Source organism: Uloborus diversus, chromosome 3 (genome assembly GCF_026930045.1).
Source record: "Uloborus diversus isolate 005 chromosome 3, Udiv.v.3.1, whole genome shotgun sequence".
NCBI classification, from domain to species: domain Eukaryota; kingdom Metazoa; phylum Arthropoda; class Arachnida; order Araneae; family Uloboridae; genus Uloborus; species Uloborus diversus.
The window spans coordinates 147,674,226-147,695,498 of NC_072733.1; the positions used below are offsets into that span (position 1 = coordinate 147,674,226).

At 31.9% G+C, this 21,273-nt stretch overlaps 1 protein-coding gene across 3 annotated transcripts in view; it reads left to right on the forward strand.

The window, feature by feature from the left end:
- LOC129218174 (serine protease 30-like) overlaps positions 1-21,273 on the forward strand; it is a 101,461-nt gene that overhangs the window by 49,852 nt on the left and 30,336 nt on the right. For all 3 annotated transcript variants that reach the window (XM_054852390.1, XM_054852391.1, XM_054852392.1), the window contains one exon: positions 17,437-17,569. In XM_054852390.1, coding sequence (XP_054708365.1) covers positions 17,437-17,569 — 133 coding nt within the window. The remainder of the gene's footprint in view (positions 1-17,436; positions 17,570-21,273) is intronic.

The following is a 21,273-nucleotide window of genomic DNA, read 5'->3' on the forward strand; positions in this document are numbered from 1 at the left end:
AAAAATTATTATTAAAAAATTGTTGGCAGGTTTAAATAGACATATTTTTGATGAAATTAAAAACCATTGTTAAATGAATTTTTCCTTAAAGGTTTTACTGTAAAAGCCGCGAGACAGAAAAGTTACACTTTTTGAAGAATGACCATGTACTATTCGTCATTAACAAACACAAAAGTAAATTGATTAATTTTTCCAATCAGATTAATATACTAAAATACAGCAGAATTATATTTTGTTATTTTTTATACTAGACTATTTTTAAATTTGTTTGTTAAAATGTCTATTAATGTAGGTTTAACCTAGATCAATTTTGGGAGGCTTGACTCTTCTCAAACATAACCATTTAGTTTTGATTTTAAAAATTCACAAACTGTGCACGACATTTAATTAAATGAAAAATGATCAAATAAGCTTTGCGCTACAAAATTATTCAAGTGAAAACCAACGTAAATAAAGCACAAATTCTCAACAAAATACAGCAAATGGCTTTTTCTAGGCTACAATTGAGCCTCTTCATCCGTGTAAAAAGCTCACCACACAAACCCACGCGAAAGTCGAGAGAACTTTCTCTCGGTTCCAATATTCCTCGCTAATTATCAACGGCCCAAACCATGTTTATGTACATATGAAGGAAACTGGTGTATTTTGATTAGTATCTTAAAAAAAAAAAATCAAGCTGATACTTAAAACGTTTTGAAAAATGTGGTTTTAATGTGCACTTATGAAATTGAACGTATAAAAATATTATTTACAACATTTTAAGAAGCTTGATTTAATGAAAAAGGGAACTTTTCTGGGAAAAACTATTAACGCCTTTATTTATGCAATGATTGCTGAAAAATACCCGTTTAGGTCATTTTGAAGATAAAAGACTGAAGTATTTATCCATTTAATTGAGTAGCATTAGAAATTTTAGAGCTTTTCAAAGGAATATGCCCACAACAAAGTTTTGCAGGTTTTCTCTCGGAAACTTGGATAAAATGCTTGCAAAAAAGAGGTAGAAAAAAGTTTCTTGGTCTTTTCTTGAGTAACTTTAGCTACTAATTACCTTTTATCATTTCTTTTGGAACCTTACGCTTGTATAATTCCTTCAAACATTGTTTTCGGTAATGATTTTTGTTTTCAAATGTTGTACAGAGTATTTACACGCTAATGTCGTGTACTCCTTTTACACAACTTACTGCACTTTTTAAACAATGTTAATAATATTATCTATATGAATAAGTGTTTTTGTTTGTATAGGTGTAGTACACACGCACACAAATAGTAAGGAATAATATACAGTATACTATTCCTTATACAAGTCCAGTTTACGTCGGATTTTTGCCAATTTTACAGAGAACTCCTTTGATGCTCAGGAATTCACATAGGGTAGTTTTCGTCCTGCTGTGTGGGGCATTTCCCTATAGGAGATTTTTCCTTTTACAAATGCAGTTTATTTCTGATCATCGGTAAACTTGGTACAGCAGTTCTTTTGATGCTGAGGAATTCACATTGGGTTTCTTCACACCTTATTGGGGGCTCCCCCTGGAGGTTTACCCCTTTGGAGAACTTTTCCAGAAAATTCACGAACCAGAATGTATGCGTTTATTACTTACAATGACCGGATTTTTGGAAGAAAAAAAAATCCAGAAGCTGAAAATTAAATTTTAAGTCGTAAAATTCAAAAACTTAAGTCGTAATTTTTGATATGCATTTAATATTCACTGCGGTTTTCAATATGCATTATATTTTACTTACACTTTAATTACGACTCATTACTTTGGTATATTTCTTCGGTTAGTATCGGTCATTAGACCTTTTTTTTTATTGCTTTTATACGTCTCCAATAATGTTTTGTCTGCTTTTTACAATAGTTAACTCCCGACAGTTTCTAATTACAAGTTTTAAAATCTTCTTTACCATCTAACCATCGAAATTGAGATATAATCGTAAAAGTTTTCCCTCTTTTTACGGGTGTATATGGAGGTTTTTTATTGCTGCTAAAAATCAATGCCAATGGATACAAATGTCATACACGGATATTAGTTGACTGCTATTGGTTTAAGAGTGAGAAATTGTTGTCAGTATCTCGTCAATGAAACCAGAAAAAAACCATGAAACCAATTTTAAATTACCCTGTGTTGCAACTGAAAGTAATTTGGTCTTGCAGATGGTGTCTATCAGTGTTTATTACTCCTTGCTATTTTTGCTTGTGATTCATAATTTAGTAGAACTTTAAGCTAGAAAATCGTGCACATTTTATCCAATCATCATTTGATATTTATTAAGCTTTAAAACGAGCGAAAACTTGATAAAAAATTTAAAAAAAGAAACTAAAAAAAAAAAAAAAACTTAACAAATAATAAAAAACAATCAGTAAGCATACACGTACGATAGGGGAGACCAGGTATACTTAAGACACAGTTAACTCTTTGATTTTTTTTAAATTTTTGTTTCTTATGTAATGTATCAAAGTAAAATTTCATGCAACACTTTTACTATTTTCTTAACTTTAACACCTATGTTGACATATTTTTTTACATAAAAAAAACCTTCAAATCTGTCGAAATGTATCAACTAGACCCAACGTGGGTCAAGATTATACAGAAAAGAATAATCTGTAATGCTGACATACTAAGAAATGTTTAATAAACAAACCCTTTGTTCTAGACATGTTGTGGTATACATAACTGACACAAAGATTTATCATGAATGAAAAATTGTAACAAAATTAGCGAAGCGGAAATTTTGATTGCATAGTTTCTAAAAACTAAAGAAGTTAACTTAAAACTTTCGGAAATATCCTCATCTTTCAAAATAAAAGAAAGCAATTAGAAACTATTATTTGATATTGTAAATGATTTGAAGAAAACACGTAAGCGTTTTAAAAAGTAAGGTAACGAGAGATCTGACTGGTGAAATCACGCTGAAGATAACGAAGATGATCAGAGCTTTCAAACGGTTCGGGTGGTTGGAACAGGGTGTCCGCTAACAGAGCAAAATCGCCGCGTTTACATGGACTCTTTCGACTTTTCATCCTCCTGCTTCCTTCTGGAGTAAATGCGGAGTTTTTATTCAGAATGCATTATAGTCCAGTAAACTTAGGATTTTTTGCACCACAAATTTATGATTAGGAAATATTTTCAGAATTAGTTCCTCATAGCATGTGGAATAAATCCTAAAAAGTCCGCTAGAGCCCATGTGAGCTTCCATCGAAAATGGCGGATCAAAGATGGCCGCCTAGTACTTTTTGTTTTTCTTATAACTCGGTCAAAAATGAAGATTTTTCAGTTCTAAAAAAACCTGTGTGATCTAAAAGTAATACTGTTTCGATATTTACCCTAAAATAACCAACAAAAAGTTCAAACAATTGTTTTGACATCAAAAATTCAAATTTCTATTTTCTACGTAATATGCAGCAGAACAAATAAGCTACTAAAATAAAGAATTTTTTATGGTATTCTTTTTAAAATATCAATTGCAAAATGATTGATATATTCCATTTATTGAATAATCAAGTAGCTTTTATTCCATTTCTGAAAGAAATCTTGCTATTTCTAGCACTGGAATGAGAATATGAAAAGAGAAAAAAAAGAGACCTTATAATGAATTTTCAAAAAATTTGCAGAATATCATTTATTTAGTACCTTAAAATCTGATATATACTATATTTAAGAAAAACATGTAAAATATATAAAAAGAATATAGTAATGTCAGTAAAAATCTATTAAATGAAAAAAAAAACATCATCATTCAATATAATCATTCTCATCTTCGAAACTGCACAGAAATTGAATTTTTACATGTTTCAACTAAACAGTGCATGCAATGCTTAGAACATTAAAGGTCTGCGTTTTAATTGGCATCTAGGAAGAGATTAGTAGTGAATGGCTTAACAAAAGATTCTACTGATTCTATGATAGCTGCCACGCTTGTGTCTTTCTCACAAAAACAACCAAAAAGCGAGGATAGTTGAGAGGCTAATTCATATTTGAGGTACCTCGTAAATTATCGTTTGGTTTAAAAACAGCAGCATCCTGGTCAAAAACTGTGGAAGATTGAACAGAATGCTCATTTCTTAATAATAACCCCTTTTTCTTCTGAAGTTTAACTTCCGCAAAAGAACTTCCCTTAAGTTGAAGACAGTGATCTTTCACCGACATTTATTCACGTTGTCACATAAATATAAGGAAACGTAATTTTTAAAAAAGTCATTCTTGAGTAACTCTTAGCTACCTAAGATGCACAAAAAATACCATTTTGTGATAACAATGATATTTTCATTAAAAAAAAAAGAGGAAAAAGAAGTTTTGAATAATTTTTAACGAATTTCTATCGTTACGGTGAGTGTTTTTTTTTTTTTTTTTGAATTCACTTAATATTACAAAAGGAATTTGCAGTCACTTTACGTTTTATGGCAGTCTCAAAGAGCTAAACAGATCAGCATTGAATTTTCACACCGAAAATTTTGCATTTCGGACAAAAAACACAATTTTCAGATCATATATGAGGCAGTGAGAAGCAAAGGGATGCAAGTGGCAAAATTAAAAATTTGGAGATAACCAGTACAAATGGTAGGTGAACCCCTCCTCAATCTTAGGGCAAGATCTAGTATTAGTAGCCTTGGCAGATTCCAGTATACAGCTTGATTTAGAAAAAAAATCAATGAAAGCCTACATAGGATCTGATCATTAAACGCGTTTCGCTCTAAACTTTAAAATGTCCACTTGCATCCCTTTGCTTCTCATTGTCTCATATGTTTATAGCTTTTTATAAAGAAATGTCGGTAAACACAAGCACCAATTCAAACATTCATAGCATTTTTTAAAACTGAAAAATAGCAATTATTGACTTATTTATGAAGGAAAATTTTTAAAAAATACCTCAAAAAATGTAAAAAAATATGAGTTTTAGTAGCTTATGTGTTCTGCTGCATGTTATATAGAACACAGAAATGTCAGTTTTTGGTGTCAAAACAAATGTTAGAAATTTTTTATAGGTTATTTTAAGTTATGTATTGAAACAATATTACTTCTAGAGCCTACAGGTTTTTTTTTTCAGAACTGAAAAATTTTCATTTTTGACCGAGCTATAAGGAAAACAAAAAGTAGAAGGCGGCCATCTTTGATCCACCATATTGGATAGAAGCTCACATAGGAACTTAAGGGACTTTTCAGGATTCGTTTTACACATGTTCAGGAACTTATCCTGAAAAATTCAGCCAGTTATAAATTTGTGGCTCGTGCATAGACCCCTTTTTTTGGCTCAAATTTACTGGGCTATTACGCGAAACAAGTTCTTACTTGCTGGGTATAACCGCTAAAGATGCTGGGTAAAAACCGCTTTGTCGGGTACGACGGACAACCTCTTTTTACATGTAAACGGGGAATTTTAAAAACCAACTTTTTTGGGAGCTGAAGCGGGGATTTGCGAGGTACTAAATTCTCTTGTGAACGCGGCTCCGGTCAGTTGAGGATGATGACTGCGTTGACGGAAACATGTCTCGACAATGAAATGTGATAAGGTTTTTGCGTTGTAGGGTATTGAACTACCCTCCTTACAGACAGTGCCGACCTCACACCAAGTGATTTCCATCTCTTTGGAGTGATGCTACAGTTTAGCAATCCATCTTGATGTGGATTCACTCTTGACGATGATTTCTTCAATGCCGGATCTTCAAGTGTGTAAATGACCTAAGACATAGAAATCGCTTGGTGTGAAGTCGGGACTGTAAGGAGGGTGGTCCGATAACCTCCAACGCATCTACCGGCACCGTTTAAAAGCTCTGATCATCTGTGCTATCTTCAGCTTAATCTTCATTCATACTGAGAATCTTTGCACCCGTCAGAGCGTTTGTTACCTTACTTTTTGAAACCCCCTCGTATGTTGGAAAATTAGACTTAATTAGTTAAAAATTATAACGTTGAAAACCATGGGGGGGGGGGAGAGGGGGTAAGTAAAACGATTTTATTTCGTAACAAAATATTGCATTCACAGAAGCCCTTCGATCTGTTTTCCGAATATCCAGTTTGGCTATAATAGAGGTATCTTGTAAAAAACCATGAAATTTCATTTCTCAAATGATGTAACTAACTCTCACCTTTCAAGACCAAGTATGAAAACAAAGAACTTTAATTTAAATAATAGAAAAATAAAGAAACACATTTGATGAATAATTAGTGAGCATTAGAATAGGTTACAAAACGTTTCCCTTAGTGCGGAACTAAATGTGAGATCTCACTCAGGTTACTTATATTCCGATTCCTACAGCTTTTACATCTCTAAACAGGCACCTTGTAACATCTAAGTGCATGTGTGTAATTTATTTTCCAGTTTGCATTTTGTCATATTTTCTCCCTCTGCCATTTGAGATGCGTCAAAAGAGAAGGGAGGGAGAATGGGGCTATGAGACCTTCGTTGTTACTCTCAGACTTAAAATGTTGATTGAGTGTGGGAGATGTCTAATTTATTTTATGTAGTCAATATTAGCTTCATTATTCAGTGCTCAAAAGGGAAACATACTTCATAATGTGTTTCAGAGGAAGCTTAATGGGATATGCAAATGATGTGATATTCTCTAGAGTCTCTATGTTTAAAAGGTCTTTTGTACATTTCTGTTTTTGTCTCTTCAACATACCTTTTAAATTGTGTGCGGCATTGAGTTGAAATCATGTTGGTATTCAGAATTTATGCTTTACAAACTAAATAAAAGTGTTTATTTTAACTTTAAAAATATAATTTGCCTTAGAGTAGTGTAAGATGCAAAACAACAAGTTTTAGCTAATATATTGTCTTATATGAACATTTACTTTAATGGAGGATGTTTAAATGTTTCTTTTTTTATAATAGCATCCTTAGCGCAAAATCAAATTTCTTTAAAATGCTTTTAAATTACTTCTATTATATTTGAAACAAAACATTTTACTTTTTCGCTAAACGATAACTTCAGTTTTTGAAGGATCATGTACGTGACTCTTTTAGTCACCACAAACCATTGATAATATGCTTTTTTAAAACTAATCTGAATTAATAAAATGCAAATTTTCAATGCATAACTATGTAGAAACGAGGTATTTTTACGAAGCAACAATACATAACGGGCAGATACAGTTAAAAATAGCCTGCTGCTTGCATAAAAATTGTGAGCTCATATGATAGTTTAGAATACGCTGTATCATATCGTTAACTTATAAATTGTAACTATTAAAGATAGAAGAAAAAATGGAATTAAAGTACAAGAAAAAGCAATTGAAGACAAAATATTCAATTTAATTAGCGAACAAGACGATGACTCCTTATTAAATTCATACGTGATGTAATGGCTCATGTGAAAATCTGTCAAGGAAAACTAATATTATTCAATTTTGAAAAAAAAAAAGAAAAAAAAAACGTACAAAACATTTTCTTTTTTTAAAGAGAGATCAGTATGGTAGGATATCACAATCTTAAGATTGAAAATTTTTTGCGAAATACGTAACGTATTGTATTTTACCTGTATTCTTGTGGATACTCGTAACACGAGTATTCCTTTCATGACACCTATAAGAAAGACACTACCGTTAAAATATGATTTTCATACTAAGCATCATAGATCATTTGTTTGATTCATTTATATTTAATCCGCCCTATTATGACTTAAATACTATTGCTTGAGAAAAATAATTTTCTAAGGTGCTCCGGAAGAAGTATTTTCCAATAACCTTTCATATAATGATGAATGTTATGAGTATATTTTGAAATGTTGCACATTTTTTTTTATTTTAGAAATAAAAAAGGGAGAAATTTGAAAGCAATAATAAATGGGAGAAATTCGAAAGCTTTTTTGTTTTAGGACAATGGATTGGAATTCTAAACATAGAAACAACCTCTTAGCAATTCACATTCAAATAATAAAAGACCTACTGTTGTTACTGCTGTTTTATAACTGTATTATCTTCAGTACAATATTTACATTCTTGAAGCTGGAATGTACATAGTTGATAACTGCATACAATTTAAGTCAACATGAAATTTAAATAAATTCCATTGCTCAAAATTGAATTTATTACGAGAAGCTACTTAGAGCTTTTGAAACTATTTTGTCAACTAATTAAATCCCTTGGGTCAGACTCTGCCAGCAAAAGATGACAGTTGGGAAATGAAACGCCTTTTAGCATGCAACACTAACGAGTTTAACTGTAATCTAGTTAAGAGTTAACACTAAACTCATGTTTCTGAATGCCTAAACCGATTTAAGGAAATACCAGTGATCAGTAGAAATATGTGCACTTTACAATGATCATTTCGCATTAATACGCAGGCTTGTGGAATATTGGGAAAGCACTAAACTGTTCAAGAGAAAGTTGTGAAATGTACCCCATAAGTTTTAGCAATCAACTTAAATTGTTATTGCCGAATGTAATAGACCGATATTTTCCCCTTAGTTAATTTCTTTTTGTCTTTGTGTCAAGGCCATTATGATTTGAGTAAAAATGTGACAACGTGTATACATGTACAAATAAAAGAATTAAAAAATAGTTTAAAAACTCTGCAAACAGCTGTTTTGGGTTTATAAAATCAAACTCCTTCATCAGTGCATAAAAGAGCGATGGAACACAAAGTCGAACGACGGACAGGTCAACGAGAAAAGGTTTTTCTCGTTCAAATTTGTGATCCATCGTTCTTTTATGCACTGATGAAGGGATTTGGTTTTATTACCCCGAAACAACTGTTTGCAAAGTTTCTTTTTAAACTCTTTGTTAATTGCTTGTTTGTACGTGTACACACATTATCATGTTTTTACTCATTTCATTGTACACAGTTTTCGAGTGCATCTTTTACAATTATGATTTATTTAGTTTCTATTCATTATATTGACGGAATATTTCAGAATATCATTTTTGTGTCTAAAATCTATTTGAAATCACTATCAAGACATTATTTCAATATGAATCAGGCAAAATTTAATGATAAGAAAATCGTAAGCAATGACACATTTATCCTTATCTCTTATCCTCCTTTTCATAAGCCCATTAAAATAAAATAAATAAAAATATTTAAAACTACTCTATTGTTCCAGTGTTATGCGATGAAGTAAACGCTTCTTTTAATATCTTCTTATAAAATATCTTAAAATGTACCTTTTCAATTGGAGAAACTACCGCAAAAAGTAACAGTCAGTAGCATAAAGAATTTCAATAGTTTCTTGGGTCATATTTGTATTAGGGTTATAGTGACGAAAGTAGAACAAATCAAGTCCAGCACTTTTGAATTGTATTTGTTCCTTTCAATAATGCCTCCTAATAATTGCATTTTTTATTGATTCTTCATTAATGATGTATAATAAAGTATACATTTTTTGCACATAAGTAATTTATCACAAAACTGATATAGTAGTGTAAGAGTTTGTTTCTTGGGTGATATTTGTAGGTCATTATGTCACGAAAATTGTACAAATGAAGGTCGACACTTTTCAGTTTTATTTATCACTTATAATAATTTCCATGTACTAATTTTACTTCTTATTTACTTCTCAAATTGTACTTCATTTTACTTCTTATTTTTCTCTCATGTACTACTAGTACCCGCACGGCGATGCCCGTACTAAGAATTAAAAGAAAGTCAGTTGAATAAAAAAAAATCCACCCCCCCCCCCCCCCCCACCTTCTGATGAAATGATCAATTTTTCTTCAGCTAAAATGCGTACACACTAGGGTGGCCCTTAGCTATAGGACATTTTTTGAAAGTTAAAATTTTATTGCTCCCACCCTCTTACCTTGTTCCAATGGACAAAAGAACAGCCTGTGCAAAATTTCCCTTCAATCGGACAATTTCTAGGGGTGCCTCAAATGCCCTGAAGTTCAGTCAGCCCAAGAAATCTAGTAAAATGTTTTAAAAAATTGCATTTTTCTTTAATATCGCAACAATTTCTAGAGAATAAATACATTTTAATTAGGACTAATAATTTCTATAGAATCAAAATATAGGAAGATAAACCAATGTTGAACTTTATTTTTTATAAGTGCGGATTTAGTATCAATAGGGCAGTTTTTATGCTCTTCAGCAACGATGTGTGAAATAATTTTTTTTCCTCACTCTCATCTTCTGCGAGAATATTATTGTGTTCCTGAATTTATCTTACACTTCTTTCTGTAGCATCATTCACAAAAATTGTTTTGTCAAGTTTTTTTATTCCTCTTATAATATACAAATTCATCCTTCCAAGTTGAAGCCTTCGTTAAGAAAATCGGAAATGATAGAAAATCGGGTAAAGAAATATTTTGTAACAGGTATTACAAAATACTTATAAGCTTCTAGAGTAATTTGAGTCATAATTCTCTTAACCGTGGTTGGAGTAATATCATCTAAAAAGGAAAAGCCATATTTTCGTAAGCCAAATTTAAGCTATGGTTTGGAAATTTTTTGAGAGTAACTGATTTCTGGATCAATATTTTGAAAATTGATCAGTTGACGCATGAATAGAAAATCCGGATAGGGAACTTTAACAGCTTCCGGGGAGAGAAAGCAGGAGCCAGGAAAAATACATAATGTTCGTAAAGAATTCCTCTTCATTTTAGATAACTGAAACTGACCCTTAAGTAATTAAATCTTGAGTACATAAAGAGCCTTTGACATCCACCTGGTATGACTTTATAGTTCCTGGCTTACGAAATGATATCCCATTCTTTAGAATTCCCCGGTAAGAGTATAATAGCTAATTCTAACAAATCTCGATGATCATCACGCTATTGTTTCTAAATAGAAAGGTGTTCAAGATATCCGAGCATGGTTGATAATACATCATCAAGTACTTCCAACGTTACCAGATATATATCTTTTTTATCGAATTTTGTCCTGGTTCTCTGTCACTGTCGTCAAAACCATCGTTGCTTGGGTTGTTCGACGCTAGAAACTAAATCATAAGCTGTTGATGAGACATATTGTTATTCCATTTCTTCATAAGTTCTTTTCTTTCGAACAACTCATTTTTTTTTCTTTTTTTTCTAATCTTTTTGTGCTAGTATTTTTGTCAGCACCATTATCCATGGAACCCGGGCTTCCTTTCTTGCACTGAAGAGTTCAGAATTTCCTATCCTTTTCATTTTTGATCTCCCTCAAAGCATTTGCACGCGTTGTGTCAGAGAAATGATCCATAATTTCAGGTCTCTCCCCCTCAAAAAGATCTTTTCTCCTCCATTTTTTAACCTGAAATTCTTGAAAAAAAAATCTGTAATTGTTTCGTAAATTATAGAATTAGGCTAATTTATCAATTCAGTGTTCGTTCTTCTAGTAGGAATTCGTGATTTTTTTTTTTTGTCAGAAAACAGAAATTTTTGACGCAATAATGCTGTACTTCTTGTATTTTTGCAATTGTAAAAAAGAAAAAAATGCATAAAAATTGCCTATTTGATTTTATTTTCACTCCAACAATTTGATTGGAAATGTAATCGAGAAGATCGATGTAAAAATCTCTCCAAAACTTACATGAACAGCTACCGGTAGGCGTTGGTGCTATGTTACAAGCCTAGTTTGATCATTACAATAGTTGGCCAAAAGTTACCAGCAGCACAAACCGCTCTTAAGTGAAAATTAGGGAAAATGGTTACAGAATAAGTAAACGACGCACATTTTGTAAAAGTAGAGTTTTCGCACAAAGTGAAAATTAATGTTAAAAGATAATGTTTTACTTAGTTAGAAAGTAAATAAATCATACACATTTCATAAAAATAGAGTTACAAATTAAGTTTATATTTAATCACTTAAAAAAATACATGGATTTATTTTGTAATATCAATAAAACATTACCTTTCATAATCCTTTCATAAGTGTTTTCTCACATTCCCTTAACAGAAGTAAATGGTTAATTAAAGTTATAGAAAGCACTCTATGCTGACAAAGTTCATAAAACTCAAACTAAATTGTAATTCTAATTAATTTTAAATACACTTATAAATTTATATGTTTTCACAAAAATAACTCCGCTAGAAACTAACAGAGAAGCTTTTGGGAGAGTGTTGTAGAAATGATTGCAAAAACGTCATGAGTCGCGAGAGTCGTCTTGGCGAAAAAGCTTCGCCACCTGAAAAGGAACCAGTTGAAAAGCGGGAAAACTATACAAAGTCACAGGAAAAAGAAGTTTGAATAAAATAACACTTGTGACAGGAAATAAGACCATCAACAATCCAGATCTGCTAGAAATTTGTTTAACTTGAAAAAAGATGAAAAAATGTCTAGGTGAAAAATTTATGATTTCATACCAATTGAGGCACCATTTAAACTTTTCCGATTGAGCTAATATTTCGCACACATCATTTTTTGTCCATTAGAACAAAATAGAGACTTGGGAGCTAACTTTTTACAAAGTTGAAAAATAAGGGCCTCCCTAGTACGCACCTTTTTAAAACACCTATTAATGTCGCTTTGGATTTTAAAACTATTTGCCAAAACACATAAAAAGATTAACAGTTGCTTTAAAACTCAAAATAAATCTTCAACTGTATAGTTCATCGCTTAACGCGCCAATCAACCTCGCTACCGTAATCCTGCCCTTTAGCGAGTGAAGCGGTTTTTATCTGCAATTTAAAATGTTTCGCCAAATAAAAAAAATACTGTAGGAAAAACGTTATAAGGAACAGTCACAATTGAATAATACAACAAATCAAATTATTTACTTAGATAAGTAACTATCTTCAAATATAAGAACAAAAACAAACGTTGAAGAAATAAGGAAAACAAAATTAATAGATAGCAGAAAATTCCTACTAAATCAAATTATGTACCTGAATATCGAAAGAAAAAACCGCATTCAAAAATCAGTTCTCTGGACACAACAGCGTAGCCGACCACGCGTCTTAGCCGCAAGGCATGGTTCCTCGCTGCTATCGGCACTGTCAGCCAGCGCCCTCTCGATGAGTTAACTTACTTCACCATCCATTAAGAATTCATAGAACTAAACTTACCCCGCCATCTATTAAGAATTCAGACAACTAAACAATTAATTAAACATTGAAATTGCAATTACAAATATTTCGGTCAATCTGATTTAAAAAAAAAAATAGCCTTCATAGTCTTTCTCAATAAGTGGACTATTCAACACAAAAATAATTTTTCAATTCGAATTAGTAGTTCTTGAGATTTGCGCGTTCAAACAAACAAACACTTCAGCTTCATATTATTCTTATAGATAATAAAGTATACATGGTTTGTGCATAAGTAATTTATGAGGAAGTATAAAATATTTTGGACCACTCCGTAAAAGCGTGGATGAATAAGCCATTATAAAAACGTTCTGATCATAAAGAAAAGTTACAATCAGGATTTTCAGAATGAAGTCAAGTTTATAAAACTGTTATTCTGTCTTCAGTTTCAGGAAAAAAACCTTTTTCTTGACTTTTTCTCTGAAACGAACGTAACAGAATGGACATTCATTATTTATTTAATTTTCGAAATGGTAGCTGTAGCAGAGGACAGTGCGAAGCATAGAATATGCTCAAACATTAATTAACATTATTTTTTTCAGCGAATTCCCTTCCCCCTAATGTTGTGTTGTAACTTTATTTTATGCAAAAGATAAAGTATAACTAATTGTTTACATTGTTGTTGCATTTAAGCTCAAACTTTATTCGCATTTTAACTGCTAGTGATTTGAAGCTGGGGCTCGTAATATATTCCGTTATCTTTCAAAGAAAAACATTTTTCAGCCATCTGATAAGTTACTTATGTACATACAATTAACAATTGATTACAGACAATTAAATGAAGAATCATTAAAAACACTTGATCGATTAGAGGTAATTTTAAAATTGATTTAAACGTTCCAAAATATCAGACAGGATTTGCACCATTTTCGTGATTAATGACCTATAAATACATACTAAAACATGTACAGGTGTCCCTCGTATAGCACGGTTAATTCGTTCCGTGTAGTATCGAAACCGTGTTATACGAGACCTTTTTAAAGATAACATTTTTACTTATTTTTAATACCAATTATGTATGTGCATGAGAAAAATCAGGTTAAGGTGTATCGTGTTATATTGAAGCCGCGTTCCGTGTTACATCGAATCCATGTTATACGAAACTTAGAAATAATGTAAATCAAGGGATGTGTACCGTATTGTATCGAAACCAAGTTTCATAAAAACAAAGTAAATTTTTAGAGTTATTAGCAAAAATTAATAGAATGTATTAGAACAAAATAAAATTCCACTTTTTATAAATATAACATTCATTTTATATAAAAACCCAAAGCATTAAATTCAAGTTTCGTACCGTGTAATATCGAAACCGTGTTACTATAATCGCGAATTTGGTACCGTGTAATATCGAAACCGTATTGTTAAAGTACCGTGTTATACGAGAGACGCCTGTATAATCATTTTCAAACTGGTAACCATGCTAATATTGAAATAATATTTAAATCTAGTAATTATTCCTCTCAGAGGAAATGTTTGTTTATAACATATGAAAATGCATGGACCTTCAGAAATGAAAACTATTTCATGTTAAAAAACTAAAAATTTTTTTTTACAAATTGATGCGTCAACTCATTTTTAATATAAAATAATGCCATTTTTTATTCAAAATACTCCTATCAGTGCAGTTTTACAAACAAAGTTTTCCTTAATCTCAATTACGGCAGGGTTATGGATCATCAGACCCTTAATTGTCTCTTCTTGCAGCTAAATACAATGTAGCCTTTGAAAAAAAAAAAAAAAAACTGCGGTAATATGGAAGAAGTGTTGCCCATATAGGCACAAACTGTTGAATAAGAACTGTTCATTATTCTCTTGAAGAGTACAAGGATCTGTCAGTTGTGTCAGTGAAGCCGATACGGTGAAGGTCGTTCCAGAAGTAGTTTATTCGGAAGTTAGCTGAAAAAAAAACAGCCGAAGAAGATCCATGGTAACAGGGTTGTGGTGAAGGCGGAACCACCCCTTCTTCACAACATCGAACGCCTCGGATTTTTTTTTTTTATAAATTACTTGAAGCCGTTACAATGATGGTGAAATTTCGTTTTAAGGCAGAACAAAGAGGGGCTGTGTAAGTTAACATTACAAACAGAACAAATAGGGGCTGTGCAAGTTTGCATTAGTAATAAAGTGGTAATGAGAAGTTTTTCAACTTCCAAAACCAATTTCCTTTTGTATATTTCAGTGTATCGCAATTTCAAAGACACAAAGCATTAATTTTTTTCAAAGTGATTCATTATATATTTCATTAAAGCCATACCAATATTTGATAATTGCATTCCAAAATTGCGATTTAAATTTTTTTTTAAACTATAAAATATCAGAATTTCCATTTTTTTTAAAGCTTTCTCTCTTTTATTTTTTAAAAAAATATTTTATGCATCAAAATAGATTTGGCAAAATGTATATTTCGATGTATGTGGGAAACATTCATGTTCATGAGAATGCGGAAAAAGTAAACATGATAGTATGGAAATTTTTTGCGTGAGAATAAATGTCTGTAAGGAACGTTAAGGAAAATTTCATTTTTTAAAAGAAATAAATTGGAATAGTTTTGCATTACACACTTTCATTTCATTATTAAAAATTAACATAATATTTATAAAATGTAGATACAAATTATTATTTAAATTTACTTCGTAACTTTAGGAATCCTCGAAGGGGGGGGGGGTAGTAAGGAATAGGTAGCCTAAATTGAGGCAGTCAGAAGTAAAGGGATGTAAATGGACATTATTAAGCTTTGAGAAAAACGCGTTTAAAGATATGGTCCTATGTAGGCCTTCAGTGAAAAGATTTCTAAATCATGCTGTATAACTGAACCTACCAGGGCTACTAATACTATCTCTTTCCCCAAGACAGAGGAGAGATTCCCCTACCGTTTTTACTGGTTATATCCAAATTTTTAATTTTACCACTTACTCGTACATCCCTTTGCCCACTGCCTCAATTCAATTTCAAATTTTTCCTGCTGCTAAATGCTCTTAGAATCAAAAATGTTTTATTTCTATAGACATAAATTATGCATGAAGATAACTCATTTTTCAGATGCTGAATGCCAGATAGGGATGCTTTACATAAATAAATCCCTTAAGGGTTGGAAACGTTTAAAAGCTGAGAGACAAGATTAAAATTGCATTCAGTGAAATATATCATTTAAAGGTTTTTCTTTTATTATGCATGTAAAGCTGAATGGTTAAACTATACCAGCATAATGCAATTTATTAACTTCGAATTTTATCATTTATCTGTACTTAAAAATATCTGAGGGTCAAGAGGATGCAAAGATACTAATTGTTGATACATTTACACCAACTCTATTAATGTTTGTAAAAATTTCGCTTTAAATAACATCGGTACTCTTGTGGAATTATGATAACAAGTAAATATATAAATAAGCGAGTTTTCTTAACAATGTTTTTGGAGTTATATCGAAGGAACTTAAGAGTTTCCATTCCTGGAGAATTGTCCCTAACGTAATATTTCATCTAACATTTTAAACGCACTAGGAATGGCTTGAAGCTAAATGGGCGGATAAGAAGATGCTTTTTAAATAACAGGAAAATGAAAGAGGTACGTAGTATTCTTCTCTTAAGATACGTTAACTTTGGAGATCAATTTATTTAGGCAATAAAAATGCCGTTTCAAACATATAACTCCAACATTGCTTTGTTGCAAGTTTTTCACTAGTAAAAAGAGATAACTGCAGGGAAAAATACGTTTTGGCTTTGCATTTATTATCATTATTATTTTTTTATCTTCTTTTTTCCCCTGAATATACTGTTTTTAACTGTTGCTTGACCAAAGTTACCAAAGTGCTTCCATAATGGTTACTAGAGCAAGAAAAATAAATAACATTTATGAGGGCCTTGTAAAAGAGCTAAGAGTAGAGGCTCACCCCAATCTCAATGCATTCTAAATGTGCAAGGCTTAGATTTCTTTCTGGAGACCTATAAGGATAAAAGCGTCTTAAATGATTGCGGTAACCATTTTTAAGAAGCTTGAAAACTGATTTGTCACTTCAGTACTCATCTTTTCGTTTCTCAAAGTAGTGCCTTACGTATAGGAATTCGAACTATTCACTATTGTTGAGTCATGAGTCCAGATTTTGTTCATTTTGCACATGTAGCTCTCATCCCCAGAAGTAAAGTGTCATGCGTTGAAAACATTGCATTGAACCGGATCTAGATTCAAACAATTATTAACATTTGCTTTGGTCAGTCTAAACTACAAAGCGATGTATAAGAAGCGCATGGTTCGCATTGTTTTTGTAGTTTTAGAAAAAAAAAAAGCAACTTTATGTTAACTTTTTAAAAAATATCGGAATCATAGTTAATTTAAAGTGTGATTATTACTACAATTTTGCTTCGTAAGTTGAGTTACTTCGTTTTTAAAATAATTACTAAACTTCTGATTCATGTTCATATGTGTTCTTGTCGTTCATTATTTGTATCACAATAATAAACAGATTTTCAGGTTATTTAATGTTTACAACTGCTGATTTTAGCCTACACAACGCTAGTCAATGGACGGCTCATTTGGGTAAATATTACAAAGAATTAGAAGAAGAACAGGAACAAGTTCGTTACTTAAGGAAGATAATTGTTCATCCAAAATACACGGGACTGTCATTAGACCTGGTAAGATGTTTATATTTCCTTATGAATTGCATTCACAATTACCACATCAAGCACTATCTTCATTTTTTCGAGATGCATGATTAACGGGTTTTCGGACAGTTAAACCTTTTCAGCATTATTGAAGGTTTTTCTAAATAACATTTTAGAATCAGTATCAATTGTGTGATAAGCATACTTAAATAATATGCAGTGAACTCTCACTTTTGAGCCCGTCCAAAGACTCAACAGAAAAAAGAACGAAATTGAGAGATGTATAAGTGAAAAAGTGTATTTATAATTGAAGGGCTCGGGGTAGAAATGTGACAAGGCACATGAAGTGACTTTTCGATCAAAACGTTTGTTTCTTTTAACTAAAATTGAAATGAATATGTCAACGGATTATGTCATTTGGAGAAAAGCATATCTGGTTTTAGTAGGTATTTCCTCTGAAAAATTCTACAAATATTTTTTATATGTTGGAAATTGGTCTTCTGAAAAATTCACATCATGTTTCACCATCCGATTCTTGCTCCGAGCCCTTCAATTCTAAATTGCATATGAACTGCAGTGAGAACAAAAACAAGACTGTTCCTCAAAAATATGTGTTGATCTTTATAATGGTTTGGTACTTACTCTATCTTTACAAAAGAAGAAAAAAAACTAACATAGGGTGGTATTACCAATAAATGACCACTTTTTAGAACACAATTTCATTTCCAGAAAGCTGCAATACCACTAAAATCTGCGCGATTTTGTTCATGACATTAAAATTTTATTGATGCGTGTAATAATTTTCAAAAAAGCAAAAACAGCACCAAATGATTCTGCTTCGGGTATTCTTGAAGTTTTAAAATAATGGTGGATGCTGAAACCCCCAGTATAAACAAATGCACCTTACCAAAGGCAAAGCAAAAAGGTTGCTAGTCGTATCCGTTGTTGTTGTTGTCGTGTGCCAGCAAGACTGGCAATTTGGGGTGCGCTGCTTCACTTTTCCAACTGCACCGTAATTTGGTGTGAAGTCCGACTTCTACAGTAAACACATGCCATAAGGACCCGGTTATAGGGTAGGCAACCATTCACAGCACAACAACACATTCTCACAAAGAAAGGACAAGGACAGGAGAGAAAAAGTACGTCCATGCCCGAGCCGAGATTCGAACCCGGACCTTCCTGTCGCAGTCGGACATCTCTGACCACTAGACAAGGCAGGCAGCAGTCGTATCGTTTTGGAAATGAAAGCAGGGACTAACTTTTGCCAATTCTTTCAAGAAAAAAGTTTAAAATCTTATTGAAGAGAAAACTTCTTTAGGTGCGTTGGGCATCTTTTAGATAGTTCCCGGTTAGCAGAATGGCTAAGGCGATGAACTGCGGATTCGGAGATTGCGTGTTCGGGCATCAGGTCCGAATCTTCATTTGCTCATCTTTTACTTTCACATGTCCTTCTCAAAGTTAGGATTTTTTTTTTTCATTTGTTCTAAATACGCTTCTGCATTACTTCAAGTTAAAATTAAGAAGATATTTGATGAAGTGCTAATGACTTTGAGTGGGGGTTTCAACATCAATTTTGCAAATCATAAAAATCTATCATTAAGTGAATGTTTTAATAGAGAATTTGATTTAATGATGTCCAATCAACGAATCGCACAACTACTCTCTTAAAAAATTCTAGCGATTTCAACTCAGACTGAGTAAATTTTCACTCCTTTCCAGTTTTGAAAACGCACTTTCCTTATAGGAGTGAATTTCATTCCTTTTGCGGAGCGGTTATTTTCACTCCTTTTGGATAAGTTAATTTCATTCCCTTTTGATAAGCTATTTTCACTCTTTTTTAAGACTAAATTAATATTGTAAAAGAGTGGCTGCTTTCCGTTTTGGAAAGCCGATATTTCACTCTTTTTTAGAATAAAATAGGTAAAATCATTTCACTCTCATTTAGTGAAATTGTTTTTTAAATGTGTTTTCATGTGCTTATGCTGTGTATTTGAATTTAAAACTGTTTTTAAAATTATTATTTCATTTGAAAAAAAAATTAGTTTTTAGGTTAAAAAAATGTGAAAAAAAAAAAAAAAAACAAAAAAACACACATGTTTTTAGTGTTTCCGAAGAGGATGCACAAAAACTGCATGGTAAATAGTGCGAATAATTTTCTTTTTTATTAAAACTTTAACTGATAATATGTCTTGAACTACTCGTATATCGTTACAAATCACCCACTTGCAATATTACGTACATTTCCGATTCTAAAGATTGAAATAAAATTTAAAAACCCACACAGTTCCAAATAAATAGATTTAAAAATTTTAAACTTTATATTGATATTCTCAATGTGCCTTTTAACATTAATAATGTTTTAAAAGTTAGATCAGTCCAAATTAATTTAAAAAGTCACTCATAAATTATGACAAGATACGTTTGAATTCAATTTTGTTTCTTCGGGGCCATTCTTAAATTACGTAAGGACAATTTTGGCAATTTTTGACCTTCCCTTCCCCTTATGTAAGGGTCTGCAAGATTCCCCCCTCCCATCTACGTAAGATTCTTTTTTTTTCTTCACAATAATAAAATAACAAATATTATATCACTGGGATCGTTCTTAAATTAACTATCATTATTATTTTTTTAAACCTTTTTGAGTAAAGAAATGTTTACTGTAAGGAATCTAGACCGAATGTTTTTTCGACAAATAATTTTTGTATATGATGCGATAATAATTAAAAATAAGACATGCAAAACACAGAGCGATTCTTTTATTATATTTTACACGTTTCATTCTTTGAAACACTAGTAAAAAACAGCTCATCTTATAATACCTTTTACCTTCCTGAAGCAAATGAAATATAATATTTGCCAAACCACTTGACCGCGGATTTCTAATATAAAATATCGGCTTGGAAAATATTACGTAAGAATGGATCTAACCCCCCCCCCCTTCAAGCAAGGGTATGTAGAGAATTTTCCACCCCCTCCCCCTCAGGACCCTTACTTAATTAATTACACATATGAATAAGTGTATTATACAAAGTTTATGAAACTCTTTAAAGTTTATTATACACACAAACAATATTTGATTAATTTAAAATATACGCAGTGGTTGGAGCTCCGACCATCGGGAGCGAATTCGGTATCCGACTTATAGATTTGCGCACGATCGGGTCTGTAATACCTGCCTAAAATATATATACAGTACACACACACACCAAAGATGGTAACGACTGTTTCAAATGTCATATTTTTGATTCGATGAACGAAACAAAATTGTTGATGAAAATTTCATTAATTTGGAAGAAAAAGTTACAAAAAGTTAGCCGTAACATTGCACGTGGGTGATTTGTAACGATATACGAGCAGTTCAAAAAATATTAACAGTTACAAGTTTTAATGAAAAAGAAAATTCTTCGTATTTACCATGCAGTTTTTTGCATTGCCTTCAGAAACCTCATTCGGCAACAAATATTGTTTTAAATCATTAAATGAAGACATTTAGATAGCGACATGCACTTGGTACTCGCGACCAACGTTAGTTAAGCCGAACACATGGAGGCATAGAAGATTCTCCCTAAACAAAATCACGTGACAGAATCGAACCAATGAAAATGTTTTTGAGTCCTTCTTTTAAAGAAAGTTTTTATTTTTCGCTTATCCAAGGGAGTGTTTCCGAATTTCACGCGAATAAGGAAAAGTTTTAGTCTTGGTTTTTTCGTAAAGCGTCTTTTTTCGATAAAGCT